Below are 22,587 nucleotides of genomic sequence, written 5' to 3' on the forward strand. Positions count from 1 at the left end.
TTCATAGTAATAATAGAGAAGGTGTATTGTTACAGTAATTCTATGAGTAGGGGCCTCTCCGATTGTGCAGTGGTAGTGCCGTTGCCTTGTAATCCCGGGTTCGATACCCGGTGGAGGCACATAGTGGTTCGGATCCCACTTTAAACTGTAGGTCCAGTCTCAATTAGCCTATCTGTACATAAAGTGGACTTAAAGCACCAATTCAATCAATTCAATATGCCAATAAACAGGAATTGTGAAATAAAACATTCTAGTGTTAATTTTTAATGTTTTTGGAAGGAGTGAGGTGCATACATGCTGCCATGTTTTGTCACGAAATGATGTGAAATGAACTGCAAAATGCACAACATGAAATTTAGGGCTTATTTACCGACGCGGCACCTTCTGAGGTCTGAATTATCCTGCGAGTTATGCAAATCATGGAAAACTAATTAATTCTGCTGTAAATACACCGTGTTTCAAAAAAAATCATCCGATTTCGAAGTCATTTAACTCGGTAACCGTTCGCTGAAACACATTGAACAATGTACTATTAGGTAGGAAGAGGATATTCGTGAGTTTCACATAATTGCCGGCAGGTTGCAGTAGCATGCTCCCCCTTCCATGCTCGCATCAGATTCAAGCAAAATGGTGACGTTGCAACAAAAAGCTTTCTGTGTCCTGTGCTTTGAAGTGTTTGAATCTGTTACAACAGTGCAGCGTGAGAACTGGTTCTTCCCACAGTTACAGCTTGATTCCAATGACTACCGTGGTCGAACTGCGAAATCGGATCACAGCAGCAGTGACTCCAGACATGCTCGCATCTGTATGGAACAAATTCTCCTACCGTATGGACATATGCAGAGCGTCCAAAGGGGGTCATATTGAGCAGTTATGAACTTTTTTTATGTAAAAATTTATGTATAGCTGTGTATTTTAAAGCCATTCCAATTTCCTGGTTTGATATATATATATATATATTTGAAATTGGGTGATTCTTTTTTAAACACACTGTATTTGAGATGCAAAAATGGACTCATTTACACAGCAATGAACTTAATACTGTGATAACAATATATAAATGTGCTATTAAACGTAAAATATTATTTCTGTGTAATAAGTGTAGTTTTTTAATCAAATTTAGAGTTTTATTCATCATTTTAACACTGATATGCCATTTTATACACTGCTTTTGATCCCAAAATATGTCAAAATATGTGACTACCAATAAGTCATTGTCACAAGAACATCTTATTCCGTTTTACATTACAAAAAAACAGGACTGTCCCAGATAATATGGGACATCTGGTCACCTTAGACAGGAGTTACCTACCTTGACTAGTTTCGTTTCTGAGCTGTGTAGAGTGAAGGCAGCTGCGGCAGTCTTGTATTCGTTCAGATAAATCAAACCCAGCCCTCCCGGGTCACGGGTCAGTTCCTGAACAACAAGTCTATCCACGACAAACGGCTGTCGTATTACTCGCATCTTGTCTCCTTTCTTCGTAACCGGCTTGCAAATCAGAAGCATGTCGGTGAACAGGAAACAGTGGACATCCATCTGTAATGAAGGAACGAAATAATCAAATCAATAAAAGGTTCCGTGAGCCGTGAAAGCTTTAATTAGTAAAGTTTCATGGGCAGTGGCATAGTCTCAGCAAAAACAAATATCAAAATAGACATGCTCTATAATATAACACCCTGTATATAACATATAATATGTATTCACTACTTCCAACTGATTGGGTTGGAAATTTGTGTTATGTTGTAGGGTCTGCAAAATTGCCACACACTGCTTTGCGGAGCCTAATTATCCTGGAAATTATGCTTTTCATTTATTTTACACACATCTGTATTCTGCAAAAAAATGTTCATGATTAAATGGCAGCTTCTTTAATATTCCAATATAATTTTTGTTTATTTCAAAGCTAAAGTACGGCAAACTTCCAGGACAGAAATATGAGATACTTATGTATAGTGATGTGATGAAGCTGAAAATTTGCTGATGCCGATGTACTCACCGATAACTTTTAAAACCGATACTGATGCAGGTATTTAACCAATTCCGATACATAAGATTATTCAACGGAAATGGAATGTTATTTTCAGCATGACAAAAATAGATTTGCTATGTACATTTCTATTGCATATTATATATACATATACAGGGTGATTCAAAAGTCGCGCGACATAGGACAACTCCGTTATTTGTGCAGACACCGAAAAAACGATAGAGGGCAAAATTGTTGGACATATGTTTGAAATCATGACCGTGATGTTGCATTTGTATTATTTTCATTGTGTGCAGGAAACAAGAACAAAATTGTTGGAAAATACGTTTTAAATCATGACCGTAAGGTTGATTTTTTCTTTTTTTCCCAGTAATCAACAACAATGTCCCAGTACACAATTCAGGAAAGGGTGGAAATGGTTCTTATCCATGTTGCAGGGATGAGTCTACGGGAAGCTGTGGAGGAATATCACAGACGGCATCCAGATCAACCACCGCCACATCATGCAACCATTGGTCGTTTACTGGAGCGGTTCAAGGCAACAGGCAGTATCCATGACAAACGACGGTCTGGGCGGCCACGTACAGCAACAGATCATGCAACCTCAGCTAGCGTACTAGCTAAGCTGACAGTCAGTCCAACACGGTCAACACGAAAAGTGGCTCAAGAATGTGGCATCAGTCAAGCATCCGTATCCAGGATACTATCCAGAAATCATTTCCATCCATATCGTGTGCATTTTGTCCAGGAACTGCGTGGAGATGACACAGATAGACGGGTGCAGTTCTGTGAGTGGTTTACTGAAAGACGAACGCAGCAGCCACACCTTGAAGCTGATATTCTTTTCAGCGATGAGGCCTGTTTCCATCTGAACGGAACAGTGAATAGACATAACGCTGTGTATTGGGCAACCGAGAACCCATACATTGTTGTAGATGCTCATCATCAGACTGGCCCAAGGTTAAATGTGTGGTGTGGCATATACGGGGATGTTCTCATCGGTCCCGTATTTCTTAACAACAAGCTCACTGCTGAACTGTACAGAGAGCATCTAGAGATGACACTCCTGCCCTATTTGGATAATCTACCCCTAGCAAAACGACAGGGTCTATTTCTTTCAGCAAGATGGAGCACTGCCGCATTTCGGACTAACAACTTGCGAATTGCTGAATGACGTTTTACCTGGGCGTTGGATAGGTCGCAGGGGTCCCATGGAATGGCCGCCTAGGTAGCCAGATTTAACACCACTTGACTTTTTCCTCTGGGGCCATCTCAAATCTGTCGTGTACAGAAACAGGCCCCGAACACTGCAGGAACGTCAGGAAAAAATCCGAGGAGCCTGTGCAGCAATAACACCTATGGTGTTATGTAATGTGCGCAAGAGTTCTGTGAACCGTATTCGGATGTGCCGTCAACAGGATGGCAAATCAATTTGAAGAATTCCTCCGGTAGTGTCCCAGCGGTGCAGCTGCTGGACATGTCAGTTCAGGTTGTTCCTTTGTATCAGTTTGCCACTCGGTGCAGTTGCTATTGCTATTGCGATTGTCAATTTTGTTGTTCGGTCGTAAATGGAGTACGGCTATGACATTGATTTGTTTGTGTTTCTTTCCGTTTGCCATTTTGACAGTCATTTCGTTTTGTTTTGTTTGTGATTTCAAGCAGACTAATAAATGGTCCATCTGCTGTCGCAACAATTACGCTCATGATTTCCAACAATGTATTTCCTACACTTATGCCCTCTATCGTTTTTTCGGTATCTGCACAAAGAACGGAGTTGTCGTATGTCGTGTGACTTTTGAATCACCCTGTATATTTTCCCAGAGATTTAACATTAGTACACAAGCAGTTCTTTGAAATGCAAAATGAATTCTTGTTCTTACTATTGTAAATTTAATGCTGGCAGATTCAACTTCAGAAACACAAGTTTTTGAAGCACTTCTGGAAGTAACTTACTTCTCTTATCGCAAATCTGTCCAGCAACACTGAATACTGATGCAGCAGATATGCCCAAGTATTTTCTCACCACTTGCTTCAGGTTTGGGTACTCATTTTTGAATTTCCAATACAACAGTGGATCCTGGTCATGCAAAATAGTCTGCTCAGCAATGTACTGTTCTGTTTCTGGTTTCGAGGTAGATTCATCCTCTTAATGAGACTTTGCAATAATTTTATCACAAAAACTCCAAAGTGATGAAGATCCATAACCTAATTTTCAATAAATCTTTCAAAATTAAATTATAAAACTTATTAGAAGGTACAGATTTCAATATCGAATTTTTTCTAATGCCGATACCAATGCCAATAGTTAATTTCTGCCCATCTGCAATCGGCTTTGGCACATCCCTACTTATATACTATTATCAATCGATATTTTGAGCATACAACTTTCAAAATTTGTAAGTGTTGTAGGCCATAACCCCCACTCCCCCAATGACACTTGTAAATTTGTTACAACTACTAAGGTTCAATGTGCGTGTCATATTTTCATTAACCCTTATCCGGGCAAGCTATTTTTGTAATGTGTCCGGGCAAGCAGTGTCTGTCAGACTGCATTGTTTTAAATGGATATTGCCCATCTAAGGCGAGATTTTTATGTTTCATCGCTGTCGATACAAGCGAGAAGCATGATCTTTAACCTAATCATCATTGTCATGTCCATAATTCTTGTACTCTTGTATTCATCATCATCATTATCGTAATTGCATTTCTTGCAGCACAGTATATGAAACATGTTAGGCCAGAAGGTAGTGTGAGGAAATTGTTTTATTTGCTCATATATTTTTCATTTTTTTATATTTTAGCGTTAATAAATTTTTATGTGATGTCTTATTAAATACTTTATTTTTTATTAAACATTTGTTAATACATATTCAAATAATATTACAACTCTTGCTTGTACACTTTGTCTGACAGACACTGCTTGCCCGTTTACGTAAGTGAAATGGAAAATATTTTGTTACGCTTGACATTCTTTATCAAACAAAGTCAAATATTGTGAAATGAGAAAAGAGAGAGAAGCAAACAAAGTAAAAAAATATCATGTTTGCAGGAAGTATCGTGTGGAGTACGTGACAAAAAATAAAGCAACAGTGTCTGATAGACACTGGTTGCCCGGTTAAGGGTTAATCATATTAGTAACACAGCATTTCTACAAGGGAGACAGCTTGAGTGATACTTCTCAAAAACAAGTATAGGAAGCACTTCAAGAATTATGGAAGTCTTTCCTTTCTATCTTTCCCTTCATATTAGATTAGGGATACCTATACACAGGAATGATGTTAAGTGCACCAAACGTCAATATTGTGGGGGGAGGGGGGTTCCTTACAAAAAAAATCTATTGTAATTAGGGTTGAGCCAATACCACTTTGAACCGATGCCGATACTCTTACCGATTTCCACCGATAACGATGCATAAATATTCTTCTCCAATTATATGCACCAATTTACCAAGAAATTTGCTATAGAATATTCTAGAATTACATCAGATTATTAAAATAGATGTTATGTAATAAGAATATAGTTTTTTGTGCAAAATTTGTGAAAAATATAAAACAAGTTTGAATTTTGCATAATTTCCATAATAATTAGTGTTGAGTGGCATTTTTGCAGACCCCGTAAAAAGACCAAAATGCCGAGAAAAGTATCGGCTGGTATTGGGAGATGAATTCTAACAAATACTTTCCGTTACCAATACCAGTCGGCTCAGCCCCAAATTGTAATAATTATTATCTTTCCCTCTTGAGAGTCTGTTAAGGTATTCAACACGAGAGAAAAGCAGGTGACTCATGCTTGTCACTGGAGCAATTTTACCTTTGAAGTTGCATAATCTTTTAGCTTGAGGTCGCTTTCCAACAGGAGATAACGTCGCTGAGACTCGCTGCAACCTGGCATGGGGCAGGTCAAGTCCAGGTCAGAATGATTCCGAAGAAGCTTCTCCATTTCATCATCTTTCGATTCCTAGAAATATATGAATACACATTAGCTAATTTTTCTAACTTTTATTACATGGCAAAGATATGAACATATATGAGCTTTTTGCAGGTGCGTCTCATGTATTATTTGCCTGAGGGTTCGCTGAAGTCATGTGATACATATTCAGTTTCCGAAAATTTTCAAACAAAAGGATGGGGGTTGGGGGCTTAAAAGGTTTGTCCAGAATTTTTTTCATCTGGGAGTATAAGGTTTCATAGTAGAGGTGTGCGAATAAATTTAGGGCTGAAACAACAATTAATTGTGCCTTTATGGAAAAAATGGGGTTTTGTTGGAAAATCATGGACGTCATCATGTAGGGGCAAGGAAGATATTTTTTTTTCCAGGAAGGTAAAAAAATACTCCTTCAGTCTGAAGTTACTGCAATGCTTTTATAATAATTACCATAAATTATTGTGACTGGAATTGACTAGATTTTGATTGTGGGCCATGGTCTATTCCTATTCTGGTCATCGCCCCTTGCAGGGACCATAGTAGCTAATAGCTGAATAGCGTAATGAAGTAGTTCATATTTGCTACAAAAAGTCTGACATTATTCTAACTCTGCTGAGATTGTCCAGTTAAGTTATACGAATCATTCTGTGAAATTTCCAGATCGGAAATACAGAGTGTCCGGGCTAGAGGTATACAAAAACACATATATTTTAGCATCTGTATAGTTTATTCAGTTTCTTGTCCTGGTTTTATACAAAGTACGAAGGACATACTGAAAGTAATGAGCAACATGCAAAAAAAAGTTTAATGGTTTAAATCTGGGGATCTGAGTGGCCAGGCAGTTTCTGCACATGCGTGACTCAACAGCAGGATTGATTCTATAAATGGACTACTGAAATCTAGGATGGATGGTCTATTGACTGAGCTTCACTACAACACAATATAAGTAGTTTTCACATTATAAGCATTTATTTTTGTATACCTCTAGCCTGGACACCCTGTTTATAACTAGAGACAGAATTTCAAAGGGAAAATTTTTACTCTAAAAAAGACAAAAAAAAAAAAGGAAAATTATTGCCAAAAAAAGGAAATGAAAAAGGACTATAGTTTATTTTTACATTCCACTAAAAATATTATTTTAAATGAAAGCACAATACAGGGTGTTTCCGGGCTGATGATCCAAACTTTCAGGGATGATTGAGAAGTCAACATGTATCAATTTGAGATAAGAAACCCTGGTCCGGAAATGACTTAGTTGAAAGTTATAAGCGAAAAATCGGTGTACGAAGATGTAATATTTTTATTACCTGCACAAGTTTCACAAGCTGCTACATTCACAACAGTTGTTCAAAGTGGCGTCCCCAGTTTCGCTGCAGGCGTGACATTGTCGCACAAAGTTCTGGTGTACCCGGCGAGGATCTCCTGGCAAGAATTCTCGCTGCCTGTGACATTGTTCGAACGACCCCGGGGTTGTTCCAACGGGTACGCCAGAACTTTGTGCGATGATGTCATGCCTGCAGCAAAGCTGGGGGACGCCACTTTGAACAACTATTGTGAATGTACCAGCTTGTGAAACTTGTGCAGGTAATAAAAGTATTGCATCTTCATACACCGATTTTCGCTTATAACTTTCGACTAAGTCGTTTCCGGACCAGGGTTCCTTATCTCAAATTGATACATGTTCCCTTCTCCATCATCCCTGAAAGTTTGTATCATCAGACTGGAAACACCCTGTATATACCATTCATATATAAAAAGGATACATTACATTTCTATAAAGTAATAAATGCAAGAAATTTAATGCATTTGTTACTGCTTAAGCCCAGATCGCATTGTTGAAACAATCACTGCAATGTGCTCCCAACAGTCACACAGGGAAGGTAAGGCAGAAGGCGCTTCTTCATTCTTTCCTTTAAGCTACACGAAATAGACAATTTTTGAATGTTTTGTTAAGGGAAAATACAGTAGTACAAAATATTTGATATCTTGTCAATACAAGGACCAAGGAAGATGTTTTTAAAAAGGGAAAAAGTGTAATGTGGACTGAAAAAGGGGAAAAAATTGTAATCAAAATCATGTAATCTTGTTGGTGGAAGATAATTATCAACACTGTTGTTATTAATTCCATGATCTGTGTTGAAAATAAAAAAAATAATTCCTTTTAGAATTTGTTCTCTAATTATAATCTAGAAACTAATGCATGTTTAAAATTCTTGTTCTAAATTTAAGATAAGATCAGATATAAGACCTACCACAACATCATAAGACTCTATCCTGGCAATGATCCCTCGAAGTCTTTCTTGATCTTGTTTCTGCCTTAGTGTTGTGTTGACGCTATTTACAAATTCATCCACTGATCTTACCTGAAAAACATAAAAAAAAACATTATAACATTTTTGTAACGGTTATCAACACATGCAAAGGTTGCAACGTCCACCCCGGTTGTACACCAGTCGTCACAAAGTTAGTCTGCTGCTACTTTTGTCGGGAACATGAGACGCTTTTATCACTCATCAGGGCTTGCTGGGTAGAAAAGAAACAACACTGTTTTCAAAGTTAAAACGCAGTTTTATAATCGCGTATATTTCATAATCACTTACCAATAAAACACTAGAACATTCAATACTAAAGTTGGGCAATTCCCTCACATATAGCGAAAGTCAAAGTACATAATTAATTGCTTACTTTCAACTTATCGGCAAGAAGAAAACTCAAAAACCCAAAATCTATACTTCAATTCTCTCTGTTTCCAAGTTCTTATTGATTCTTTCCCTTCACCTGTCTTCCAAACTCAGTCTGTCGTCAGGTGAGAAACATTCAGGTGGGTTCACTTCCTCTGCTGAGATGAGAAAGTGACTTCAACACGAACAGATTGTGACGTATTTATAAACATATATACAAGTTCCAACCATAACTGTATCAATCTAACTATAATTGTCTGTCACAACTTGCACATTATTTGAAGTAATAAACATTTTAAAAATCTTAACTTCTTACAAATATAAAACCTTCAACTCTCAGGTTCGTTACAAGGTTAGGTGATCATAGAATGTTGTCAACTTAATTTTTTAAAAAAACAATCAACAAATTAAGTAAGTTTTATCATGGTTAATCATTAGGGTGCGGATTTTTGCCTATATGACTTTTATATTCCTTTGTAATAAAACATAGGCATTAATGGTTAAAGTTTGTTTCATGATATTTCTAGTACGACAATGCATTTCTATAGTGCCTATAAATGCCTATTTCGAAGGTTAGTGCCTATTTTGCTTAATTGTGCCTAAAAGTGCCTATACTGCAAATTTTTCCTAACTTCAGCTCTTTTTACACGACTTTTGCTCTCCCTACACTGAAGAGAGTAAGACTTTGTTGATGTTGAACTGACTGAAATCTTGTATTCGCCAGATTTGAAGGCCCAAGGGATGTCAGATCTTTGGAATTATCAATTATCACTTGACCAAGATTAGCAAAGTGGAAAACCTGTTAGTGACTCATACTTGGATGCCAACCCACCCCTTCTTATTTATTATTAGAACATCCTTTAGAATATTTTTGTTTTTTCATCACTTGTGAAGATTTGTGCGCAACAGGGAAAGTTGTTGAAATTGGGACAATCGTTAGCATAAGTTCCTTCGGGGAGAATTACTTTATGGACGATTTCCCGCCAATATGCACTTTGATCAAAATAGTACTAATACTTAGTTAGATGTTAGCACACTTTTATGAATAAACTGAAGTGCTAATACAGTATATATAAGATATATATATAATATATATATATTTATCTGTGGTATAACTGTCCACTGTAAGAAGATACTTTAAATAAATTCATTTTCATTGTCTGTTGTAAGAACTGGCCTAGAGGCCAAAACACACCCGTTCCAATAAAGGCGATTTTAATATTATTATTATTTAATGTCTTTTCTATTTTAGGGTGCCTTTTAAGTGTCTATTTTAGTGCTTTTCTTATTTTAAGTGCCTTTTTAAGTGTCTATTTTCATCATTTTTGGTGCCTATTTGCCTGCCTATTTGAGAGGTTATTATTGCCTATAAATCCACACCCTATTAATCACTTGTCAGCAATTAGTGTCTATATTTCACTAAATAAGATGTAAACACAACCATAGTATTCACTCTTGGAAAAGAAAAACATGCGATATTTCGAAAGAAGACAATTTGTTAAAAAATTCTAAGTGCAATTCAATCTACTTAATTTAATTTAATAATTTGTGGGAGTTAAAAAGAAAAACTATAATCCCTAAGGGATCTTTCAGACTGAAGTGACAACTGACACTTGTTACTTAGAAATAAACGTTTAGAAATAAATGCTATCTTTCATACTGATGCGACATAACAAGCACATGTGAGACCTTTTCAATGCTCCATTTGAAGCAGTGGTATATATATATATATATATATATATATATATATATATATATATATATATATATATATAATATATGTGTGTGTGGGGGGGGGGTCTATATATATATATATATATTAGGACTAGGACAAAGCTGATATCATTTTGAACCAATATCAATGCCAATACTTGAAATTGTAATAATTAGAGCTCGGAAGTTGAAGACCTATAAATTGCCAAAAAAAGACATATAAAAATACCTAAAAATATCAAAAAAAGGACCTAAAGATGGAAAAAAGGACATATAAATGTGATCCAAATTAATTAATAACTTCATTTTAATTACATATTTAATGAATAAAAGAAATACAAAATTCTGGTGGTATGGAACACACAGTGCGAAAAAACTGAAAGGTTCAAAACAAGATAAAGTTGCCACTTACAGCGCGACCTTCCAGACAAGTTACGGTTAACGGACCTTGTACCGTACCTGCTTCAGTCGTACAAAAAAAGTTTTTCTCTCGTTTCAGGAATGGTTAAAATATTTTTTTTATTTCTTTACTACAGCAAGGTTGTTTAAGAGGTGATTAACTGATGATGATTCGAATTGAGAATGGGCAGTGAAAACGTAGTCGAAAGAAGGTGAAGTTGCAAAAAAAGCTGTTAAGGCCTAAAAAAAAGGCTGAAAAAGGACCAATAAGTCAAAAAACACCGAAAAAGGCAAAAAAGGATAAATAAAACCAACCTTTTTCTGGCCTACAATGACCCAAAATGAACATATATCATGTTGGGCCTCGTCTTCGGACACTAGGAAAGAAAAGGATTTTTCCTCAACTTCCGAGACTTAGTCATAATTAAATTTTGTTCAAAATACTGATCAATAGAGCTAGGATATTTATAACGTAGCACATTTTTTTAGGTAAGGGTGATGTGTTCCCCAAATATATAGAAATTCATATTATGAAGAAACTAATTAAATTAAGGTGCTTATTAAGGACATATTTTGGCATATTTGCCCACTTCTGCATGATAGAGAATATTTTGATGCATTTTCGGTCATATTCAGCATATTTTTTGCATTTTCAAGAAATATACAGTCATTTTCGAAGTGGATTCATTCTTACTCCCATCGAGAGTTTTTTTTTTTCTGGACTGCAGCAAAATCTTTTTCATTTTTATTTGAAAATTTAGAGAAAGTATTCATTGTGCATTGCAACTTAGGGCCCATAATATGAACTATAAATAGTACGTATGTGAAAATATCTCAGCATTTAGATATTGATGTTATAAGTTATAAGGGCATATTTCTCAAATTTTAGTGTATATTTTGTAAAATTTTAGGTCATAAGAGCATATTTTATTTTGTATATTTTGGTGATTTTTTGGTCATAAAAATCCTAGACCTACTGATCAATATTGGTCCGTAAATATTCCTCTCCAGTTACATGCATTAATTTGCCAAGAAATTTGCTTTAAAATATTCAATAATTACATCAGAATATTAAAAAAATACAGGGTGATTCAGAATTCATATTACACACTTCTAGGGGTTGTAGAGGGAACTTAGTAGATCAAGTTATGATAAGGAACCCATGTCCAGAAACGTACCTTTTTGATACTACACAGATGACAAGATCACATAATTTCATGGTAGGCAACCTACATTGACGGAAGACGACATCTTCAGTCACCTGATGTCATGTGTGCTGCTTCCGTCCTCTGCTTACAATCTGTTTACGCAGCACATGTGGTTTCAACATGATGGCACACCAGCACACTTTTCCCATGACGTCCGACATCATCTCAATCAAACATACGAGGACAGGTGGTAGGTCGCGGTGGACCAACTCCTTGGCCACCACGATTGCCGGATCTAACTCATTTTGACTTTTTCGTATGGGCCACATGAAAGAGTCTTGTTTATGAGACTCCTGTAGTGTCGGAGGAAGACCTGGTTGCACGAGTTCTGGCTGTAGCAGACACGATTCAGCACACATCAGGTATTATTGAGCGTGTGTATGCAAACATCCTTCGGAGGTACACTGTTTGCAATGAACTTCAGGGTCGCCACATCGAGCAGTTCTTGTAGTGATGCAGGTAAAGCAGGAGATGTGAAATTATGTGATCTTGTCATCTGTGTAGTACCAAAATGGTACGTTTCCCGACATGGGTTCCTTATCAAAACTGTACGTTTCCGGACATGGGTTCCTTATCAAAACTTGATCTACTAAGACCCCTCTACAATCCCTAGAAGTGTGTAATAGGAATTCTGAATAACCCTGTATATTATGTAATCGCAAAATACAGCTTTTCCTGCAAAATTGGTGCAAACTTTCTTTAAGTTTGAATTTTCCATAATTTCTAGGATAATTAGGCTCCGCGAAAGTGTCATGCAGCATTTTTATGGCCTCTGTGAAAGACCAAAGCGACAAAAAAGTATCGGCTGGTATCGGTAGATGAATTCCAACTGATACTTCCTGACACTGATACTGCTGGTATCGGCCGATACCAATACATCGGCATCGGTATCGGCTCAGTTCTAATATATATATATATATATATATATATATATATATATATATATATATATATATATATATATATATATATATATATATACACACACACACACACACACAGGGTTAGTCAAAATGATGTTAACATTAAATGGGACAAACCAATCCATTAGTGTTAACATAATTTTGACTAACCCTGTATATTATAAACCAAATTAGATGTAATAGAAACAAAACACTATAGTAAAACTAAAACAGAAGTCCAACAACTTCAAATTTTCCGGCAATTTCTACACTTTCATAAAATCTCACTTTTTACCTAAAATTAGGCCTAGATTTCCCTGCATTAAGCGATTTCCCTTCAGGTAGCAACACTGCCTCCACCAAGTGTGGCACAGAAAGCAGGAAGAAGCCAGCAATTTTCTCTTGCCATCTGTGGGACTGGCACCATAGCCACTCACTTCAGCTCCCTCACCCTCCCCACGTAGAATCGGGGAGGAGACTTGGTCATCAGAAGGATGCAATGGAGAACGATCAATGGCGTACATGAACCAGTCTTTAAGTTCTTGAAATAATTTAGAAGCTTATTTTAACAGTTTGCATCATATAATGAGCAATTGTACATGTATGTTACACCTAAATGTATAAAACAACATGAAAAATGTTGGTTTACCAGGAGTAAATGTGGACATATCGAGAATACACCACTGATGTGAACCAAAGCCAGAAATGTCCTATTTTTCTTCATGAAGCTAGAATCATAAAAGAAGAGATAAGTGACAATGCAAAAATAGGTTGTATCTGGCTCCAAAAGAGCCAAGCTGGCAACAGGGATTTTTTTTTATCTATGCCCTGTACCAGCTAACTGTAGACCATGTGAACGAGAACAAGTCTCTGCACAAGTAGTGACGCAGACGGCTCCACCAATGAACAGTGAGAGAAACAGGATTGTGTAATGGGCGACTGGAGTTACCCGATTTCCCTGCTCAATCTGTAAGAGTTGCAAACTTTTGAAAGCGACAATACCACAATACCATACGCACATGGCAATCGGATCGTAATTTTGTCTCCAAGTCCATACGCTTGGTTTAAGAATTTCTTAGGTAAATATTAGGGATACAACAGCAAGTGCCAATTTTGACAAGCCGTACATAACTAAGGTCTGGACTGTACGTCTGTACATGCCATGAAATTTCCGTACATGTAAGAGTCAGGACCGTACGGTTGGCAATACTGCGCTTTCACCACTTAAGTTTCCCTTCATGCTTCTCTGGCACTATGCGTGGCTTTGCTCCACAGTTAGCTGGGATACAGTATAGACTTCAAACAATTACTAAATAAAATTACCATTTCTTCCAATCTCAATCTGTGTTCCTCCTTCTCTGTATTCTTGAGTATTGCTTTTAGGAGTAAGGAATATTTGGTCAGTCTTTGCATGGGTTTTACAACGATATCCATAAGCCGTAACCTGTTGCAATCCTTCTGAGTTTCGCACCACTAGAAACAAAAAAGTTCAATGTTAGTGCAGTGACAAGGAAATTGCATAAATATCTCAAGTACAGGATGATTCTCTCATTAGGAATCCAAACATTAGTCTATAACTTTTTTAATTTTATGTATGGTTTGCAATGAAAATTGACATATACTTACCCAATGGCATAGCAAGGGGTGGGCAATGTGGGAAACAGCCCAGTGTCTCGTGCATGAAGGGGCCTTGCATCCATAAGAGAAATGTAATAATAGAAGTGAGAAACATCGATGGAAAAAGGCTAATTTTTGCACTGTTGCATTCTGTTTATATCTGCCTTTAAATTCTAGTTTAACATTATAATTTGAATGAATACATCAAATCAGAGGCGTAACATACAGCGGGCAGGGCTCTAAACCTAAGGGAGCCCCAAAAAGAAAAAAAATATTGTCGTATTTCTCATGTGAAACATTTCTACAAAAATTTTTATGTGCATCCTTTGATATTTTCTTCTTATGCCTTGGTTTGTGATATTTACATCCTACAAATTTTGAAATGAGGAAAAAAAGAAAAACTCATTGGAAATAATGTAGGTTATATTTAAAGATTAACCCCCCCGGCTCAACAGCCCTTGAAGGGCCTAGGCAGCTCTCCTGACTGCCAGTCTCCCTCCCACATTCCTACCAAGAGGTGTGGATATCTTCAACTGGTAATAAGGGTGACATCAGCACGTCAAACCCTCAGCTGTTATAGGAGATTTCTGAGACCGGATTACATTACTAATTCGTAGCTCCCCAATTTCCTCACGATGGTGGGTTGCCACCAGTCCTATCGAACCCATGCCATCCCGCAGTCAGAGCCCAAAGCACAGCGACAGACTGCACGGCCAGGGAGGAGGACATATCTAAAGATTAGTAGTTTGCATTTTTGATTTTTAAAAAGTAAGTATAGCATATTTTAGAATAGTTCAGTTATGTCTTATTACCTGAAGAACATGTTTAAAAACATATTACTAGTGGCTCAGTCGGTAACGCGTCTGACTACCATGCTCAAGGTCCCGGGTTCGACCCCCGGCCGGTTCAAATCCGGGAACTTTTCTAACGGTGAAAGCGGCCCCGGCGCCCACCCAGCGTCGAATAACATGGGTACCTGGGGGAAACCCTGGGGGGTAAAGGCGGTCAGGGGCGTGATGCTGATCACATCACCCCCACTCACGACCGGATCAAGAAAGTGTGGGGCGTTACCCCCACACCCCCTATACGCCTTCATGGCGTGGTGCTATGCACAGGGGAACACTTTACCTTTTACCTTTTACTACTATTTTGGTTAAAGAAAATTCCATTAGTGTGTTACAAGAATATACCTCTGCCAAGTGTAAATTTCTCTGTGGCATACTTTAAAATATCATTTTCGTCAGTAATTTATTATTACTATTACTATTTTAATCTGCTGACGTATCCTTGAAGATTTTCTAACGAATTTCAAATTTAAAGAACGGATGGAGGCCTCGCATTCTAATCTCGCCCAGGGCCTCGTGATATGTTGCTATGCAACTGTACTTACCATGTAAGTTACAAAACAAGCTCTGTCTACTGAAAGTTGCCCTGCCCCCTCCTTTTCCACTACCCAAGTTGTATGTGAAAGTTTCATAGGGAAGCATACCAAAATCAAAAAGTTATTGAGGAATATTTGGGTTTCCTAGTGAAAGAATAATCTTGCATGTTATGGTTGGCACTTCATGGTTACTGCTGGCAAGAAACCTGAATGAATATTAAATTTCCAGTTACTCAATCTTAATTTTTAAAGTAATGGATAATCCAGAGAATCACAATGAAATATTATCCAATATCTGCATTCAACTCTTGTGTTAGATGGTATAACTATTAAACAACAAATTGACAATCTATAGATTGGCTAACCAAATCCCGAATCTGTAGATTAGCTATCGACATACCAAAGCCTAGGTTTTTCTACCGAAATTATAAATTCTACATATGGTAAACACATTCCAAATCCTATATTTGCTGTTAACATCCCTAACCATAGAGTTGCTACCCAAATGCTAGATTCACCACCCACCTCAAGAATTTACTATCTGAAAGCAAAATTTATTATGCAAAATTTGGATATGGAAATTGTTATCTTAATATATACGAGGTTTGTCCAGAAAGAAACCGAACTTTCAAATTTGCCCAACAATGAAACAACCCGTGTTTGTTAACTTACTAGCGCTGCATTGAGGGATCCTTTAGAAGTATTATTCCATTGAGTTTACCAGAATGCATTGTTTAGTTTTCATACTGTGAGCTGTTAAGTGCAGTTGTGTTGCATGACTGGGGCGATTTTCTGGTACACAGATGAAGATACTTGAAGAGCAATGCATGTGCGTCAAATTTTGTTTTAAATTTCAAATTGGGCAAGAGTATATGAGCCGGACACAGCGTTATGAGTGATATCAGTGGTTCAAAACAGGCAGAACCATTGAAGACTATGCAAAACCTGGGCGGCCATCAACATCGTGTGATGACGTGCATGTTGTGCACGTCAAAGAGATGCTCCTTGTGTTTTTTGATTATTAAGGTGTTGTGCATTATGAGTGTGTGGTCAAAACATCAACAAAGAGTTTTATTTGAATGTGATGTGTCATTTGAGGGAGGATGTCACGAAGAAGAGGCCTGCAGTGTGGGCAAATCGAACATGGATGCTCCATCATGACAATGCACCTGCACATTCAGCACTTCTTATTCAAGAGTTTCTCGCCAAGCACAGCACTCCTGTTGTACCCCACCTTCCATATTCACCTGATTTGACCCTGTAGACTTCTTTTTGTTTCCCAGGTTGAAATCTACCATGAAAGGACGTCAATTCCAGTCTATTGAGGAGATTAAGGAAAATTTGCTCCTCCACTAGCAGCAGGTTATTCCCAAAATGAGTTCCAGAATGCATTCCAACAGTGGAAGAAGCACTGTATTAGCAGCAGAAGACAGTACTTTGAATGTGATAAAACCGAATAGGCTGTGTGCAAAGTAAATATATTTATTTTGAAAAAGTTCAGTTTCTTTTTGGACGAACCTCGTATTAATGAGATCCAATACAACTAAGTATCAAAATGCACAAATTTCCAGATTCACCTATTACTGTTGTAGACTGGCAACAGTGCTTACATTACCATGTTGTAAGTATTGCAGTATCGAGTTGTAGATGCTGAAGATTAATGTACATCCTTGTATATTGCCAACAGTGTTTGGAAGTAACTACTCGTAGTTACAAGTAACTGTTACTTATTGGCGATTTTGTTAGTTTTTCTCTTTGCCATTCATCGCCATACTTTTCTGTCAGACAGTTGAAACCTGTATTTGGTGAAGACAGTAGTAGAGATAGCGATGTTAAGTGGTATAAAATCACTACCTTGTACTGTTCTCATACAGTTAGTAGAATTCCTCTCCCCCAACGGAAATTTTTTAAATACAATACTGATAATCAGGCACGGTTGGCCCTATAGTGCACAGGATCAGTGAACCCCCAGTAATATATGATAATCACCTCGAGAATGAACAGTAAACAATATCTTTACATTTTCACATTATTTCGCTAAAATTTCTACACAATAAGTCATGTATTTATGTCCGTAACACAGCGAACTCTCTTGCTGAGAAGAAGAAACCGCGAATCGGCCGCCCTAATACAGACCCTCAGTTGAACCCCCACAGGACAGCTCGTGCCATTGTGAAAGCTTCGTGCGGGAGCAGAAGCGTGTGCTGGTCGACAAGCCCCAAATTTGAACAAACCTGTCGCGTATCAATGAAAGGATCTCAGGTTCGATTTCCAGTATGCACATGCCATTAGTTGCCATTTCCCTTTAATAAATGTAGGACCAGTTCTGATTAGTCGGCATGGACGTCCGGAAGGGGAAAAGGGGGCCGCCCCCCATGGAAATTGAATGTAAACCAAAAATTATATATTACACGCATATAATTTAATTTCAGTCACAATAATTTTTGGTAATTATTATAAAAGCGTTGCAGTAACTTCGGACTGAAGAAGTGTTTTTTGCTCCTCCTGGGGAGAAAAATATATTACTTGCCCCTACTTGAGAACGTCCATTCCAACAAAACTCAACTTTTTTTCATAAAGGCACAATTTATTGTAGTTTCAGCCCTAAATTTATTCGCACACCCCTAAATCAAAACCTTATACTCCCAGATAAAAAAAATTCTGGACAAATCTTTTAAGCCCTCCCCCCATCCTTTTGTTAGGCGAAGGAAGTTTATTTTGCGGAAACTGAATATATGTCACACGACTTCAGTGAACCCCCAGGTAAATAATGCACGAGCTGCGCCTGCTGATAATGTAAATATATGAAGACTTATATGTACCAGAAACAAAAATTAAACAAATTTAAGTCTTCACATATTATTTTGATACATTAGAGATTACTGATTGTGTGTAATTTATTTGCAAGATAATTTCCAGCAGAAACTAACTGTAAAAGTAACTGTAACTGAGTTACTTCTTAAAATGAGTAACAGTAACTATCTGTTACTTTTTGGAGCAAGTAACTGTAACCGTAAATTGGTTATTTTAAAAAGTAACTTTTGGAACACTGATTGCCAGTAACTGAAATAAATAGTTATTATTATTGTTCATATATGATCCTGAGAAACAAAATTACAACTACTTCTGCCCACTCACCACTAAATACGCTGTAAAGAGCTCGTTCTCTTGATGCTTTTCCCTGCAGTACTGCTGGCACTTTGCTTGCTCAGCACAATACTTGGTGTAAGGCTGGAAAATCTCCCTGAACTGAAGAAAGGGAAAGAAATGATATAATTAGTTCAAACTTACACCGGAATTGCATTAGCCTGTAACATATCATTACCAGGCACGTAGCCAGGGGGAGCCCCCCCTAAATCCTACAAATATCTAATTTAAGTGTTATTTTTATTGTTAATAACAGAAATAAAGTTATAATCGAAAAAAGTTTAGTGTGTAATATATATAAAATAATAAATGGATCCACAACTTCCAAAACTTATAGTTTTCTTTGTGAGAGGTCACAGAATATAAACTTTATGAGTAAAATTCACCACTAAGTGTTATAGCCTTTCTTTGAACAATTGTGTAATAGTTAATAACAAAATACAATAATTATGATTTTCAGCACACTAACTGTACAAAATATAAGAAAAATAATGGACAACAATTGTTAGATATTCACTGATACGGTGGATCGAGTAGCAAAGTTTCTCCATTTATGTAATGATAATAATAAAATTTGGATTGAAATTGGTATATTTTTAATAACTTATAATAGTTATTATTGTAAAATAACAATAATTATTATTGTCATTATTATTTGTACTAATGAAGTTTTATCTATGGCCTAACCCCCCTCTACAAATATTTCTTGTGATGCCCATGCTGATAAGGGATGAGCCCCCCCCCCTCCAAATTAAATTCTGGATACGGGCCTGATCATTACAAAAAATATACGGTAGTTTTGTTACACTCTTTGGAAAAATGTTGTGTTATTTCATAAAATATATGGTTTACAGCAGTGGTCCTCAACCTTTGGGAGACCGTGGCTTAGTAAATTATGTTTTTAAAAGCCAATATGTGAATCCTAACAATTTTACCTAAATACGTTCCTAATTTTTAAAACTTTATACATTAATTAATATGCACAATTGAAATGTAATATTAATAAATAAATTATTATATACTCATAAAGAGTAATAGTTTCCTTATGTCTAGGCTTGTTGACAAAAATAATTTTATTTTTTTATGAAAATTGCTGCTCAAACTAACTAACTCTCTTAAACCAGAAGGTTTATGGCTGCAGCAACACAAGCCATCCATCTGTCCCTATACTGGGCAAAATCAATCCAATCTTTTCCATCCTTACCGATTTCCTTTAGGTCCATCTCAACATTATAACTCCATCTTCATTTTGGCTTTCCTACAGGTCTCTTACCATCAGGTTTCCCAACAAGAATCCTCTAAGCTCTTCTTTCCTATCCCATTCATACCACATATAATGGCAAATTTCAGGAAAACCTCTAGTGGCCTGGACCATACAGGACCACGAAAGGTTCTCGTGAAATTTGTCATTTTAGTTTTCACAACAATTAACATTAAACAAGTATTTTGTAGTGGAACTACTCTTATAATTGAAAGGTTCGGGTGTAAAACATGGTAAGTGACATTTTGGTTATTGTTGAGTTACAATAAAATGTGCCATCGTTATGGTTACCAGATCGCTATGAGGGAAATGTAGGAGAGAATGTCCCAAAATGTAGGACTTTAAATCAAAATCTAGGACACACAACATTCACAATAAATAATACACATTTCCAGAACATATTAGAAAGTAATTTTAAGTTTTCAGCTTTTAAAAAAATATGATTTTTTAACGAATTAAATACAAAATTTCCAAACTTACAATCAATATTACACAATACACTTCTTCCTACTTGATTTAACTGACACTTTTCAAAGGAGTCAATTTTTACCAAATTTAGTCAAAATATATTTATGATAGACAGACTAAACAGTCAAACTCTTTGAAATTATGCTGAAACCCAGTACCAAACTTTTTACAAACTTTTTGAAAATATTTTTTCTCTTATGACTCCTATGTGCTGATTGTAATGAAAGCACTCTCTCATTATGAGCAGGAATTGCAAACAAATCTTCAGTAATAACCATAACTTGAAATGGTTCCATAAATTTCTTCTAGGGTAGCCTTTAGTTCAATAACTTTGTTCTCTACAACCCCTGCTTCACAATCAAGGCACAGACTGTGATCAGAGTATTGAATAAAAATGGGAAACACCTTGTTCCATCAGTAATAAACCCCAAGGCAAGAAATTCCACTCACGCACTGAACAGTGACATCATCAGAATGTGGCCCCAGTGTTCTAGCAGAAACCTTTATTTTCTTTTTGAGTAATGACTGAATCAAAATAAATTTCACTATTGAGTTTGGGAGTGCAGTCAATAGATTGTAACTCATTGTTCAACTGAAACAGGTATTTTCCTGATTAATATTATGTAACACCCAAAATGTAGGACATTTGTGATATTTTTCAAATTCCTCCTGGACGCCGGACATAAGGCTAAAATGTAGGGCATGTCCGGGAAAACCCGGACGTCTGGTAACCCTAGCCATCCTTCAATTTTTGAGTGAAATTCCCATTTGCATTCGCATTGGACTCACTGAAACCTTCTGAAATTGGTAAACACAACATAAAAACAATTTATCTACAGTATAGCTTCTGTTAACCTTTTTTCTTAATGAACTCAGAAATGACCAAAATGTCACTTACCATGTTTTACACCAGAGCCCTTCAATTAGAACTTTCAAACTTTTTTGTTCAAAATGCAACATACGAGGTGTGGCTAGAAAAAAAAATGGACAGTTGCTACAAAATCTTTTATTGGTTATTTTGTACAATACAAACATTATCCCATTCAAAGTACTCCCCTGCACTATCGATACACCGCTCCATACGAATCTTCCATTGCTGGAAGCAGTGCTGGAAATCATTTTCTTAAACAATGTTCAAGACCTCCGTCGCTTTTGTTTTCACAGATTCTACGGTCGTAAATCTGGTTCCTTTCAGTGCTGATTTGACCTTTGGAAATAAAAAAAAAGTCGCATGGAGCGAGATCCGGTGAATAGGGTGGATGTTCTAACATTGGGATCCCATACTTGGCCAAAAAAAGCATTGACTGACAATGCCGTGTGGGCAGGAGCATTGTCCTGATAAATAATCTATGACTTCCTTTTCCACAAATCAGATCGTCGTCTTCTTACTCGCTAATGAAGGGTCGTCAGCACCGAAATGAAATAATGTTGGTTGATAGTTTGACCTTGGTGTACCCAATTCGAATCAATTTGCCGACATTTTCAATGTTTGATTCCGTTTTTGATGTGCAAGGCCGTCCAGGAATCGAGTCGTCCACGATCACTTCTCGTCCCTATTTAAACCTTTGAAACCACTCAAAGAATTGAGTTAGTGATAAACACTTATCTCGGTACACTTCCATCAACAAGACATAAGTTTCTGTGGCGGATTTTCGAAGTTTCATAAGAAACTTCACATTGATACGCTGTTCCACTTTCACACTTAACATTTTCCCGATGGAGCACAGATGTGCGGTTCACTTCATCTACATGCTACAGCGGAACTGAGCGACACGCACCCTGGGCAATCACACATCACACAGTCGATAGGTAGGATATCACGTTATACAATCATGCACTGCTTGACCTCGACATGCTTGCCGTTTGTCAACAGCAACATCGATCCGTTTTTTTTTTCT

The 22,587-nt window shown here is 36.9% G+C and overlaps 1 protein-coding gene across 5 annotated transcripts in view; it reads right to left on the minus strand.

Moving 5' to 3' along the window:
• The window catches only part of LOC145981614 (pleckstrin homology domain-containing family G member 5-like), an 838,947-nt gene that overhangs the window by 30,199 nt on the left and 786,161 nt on the right, over window positions 1-22,587 (minus strand). For all 5 annotated transcript variants that reach the window (XM_083114983.1, XM_083114985.1, XM_083114986.1 and 2 more), the window contains 5 exons: window positions 18,952-19,062; window positions 14,139-14,288; window positions 8,165-8,275; window positions 5,799-5,945; window positions 1,313-1,537 (listed from right to left, as the gene is read on the minus strand). In XM_083114983.1, the coding sequence (XP_082971109.1) occupies window positions 1,313-1,537; window positions 5,799-5,945; window positions 8,165-8,275; window positions 14,139-14,288; window positions 18,952-19,062 (744 nt within the window). The remainder of the gene's footprint in view (window positions 1-1,312; window positions 1,538-5,798; window positions 5,946-8,164; window positions 8,276-14,138; window positions 14,289-18,951; window positions 19,063-22,587) is intronic.

This window comes from Lepisma saccharinum, chromosome 29 (genome assembly GCF_977018435.1).
Source record: "Lepisma saccharinum chromosome 29, izLepSacc3.1, whole genome shotgun sequence".
In the NCBI taxonomy this organism is placed as follows: Eukaryota; Metazoa; Arthropoda; class Insecta; order Zygentoma; family Lepismatidae; genus Lepisma; species Lepisma saccharinum.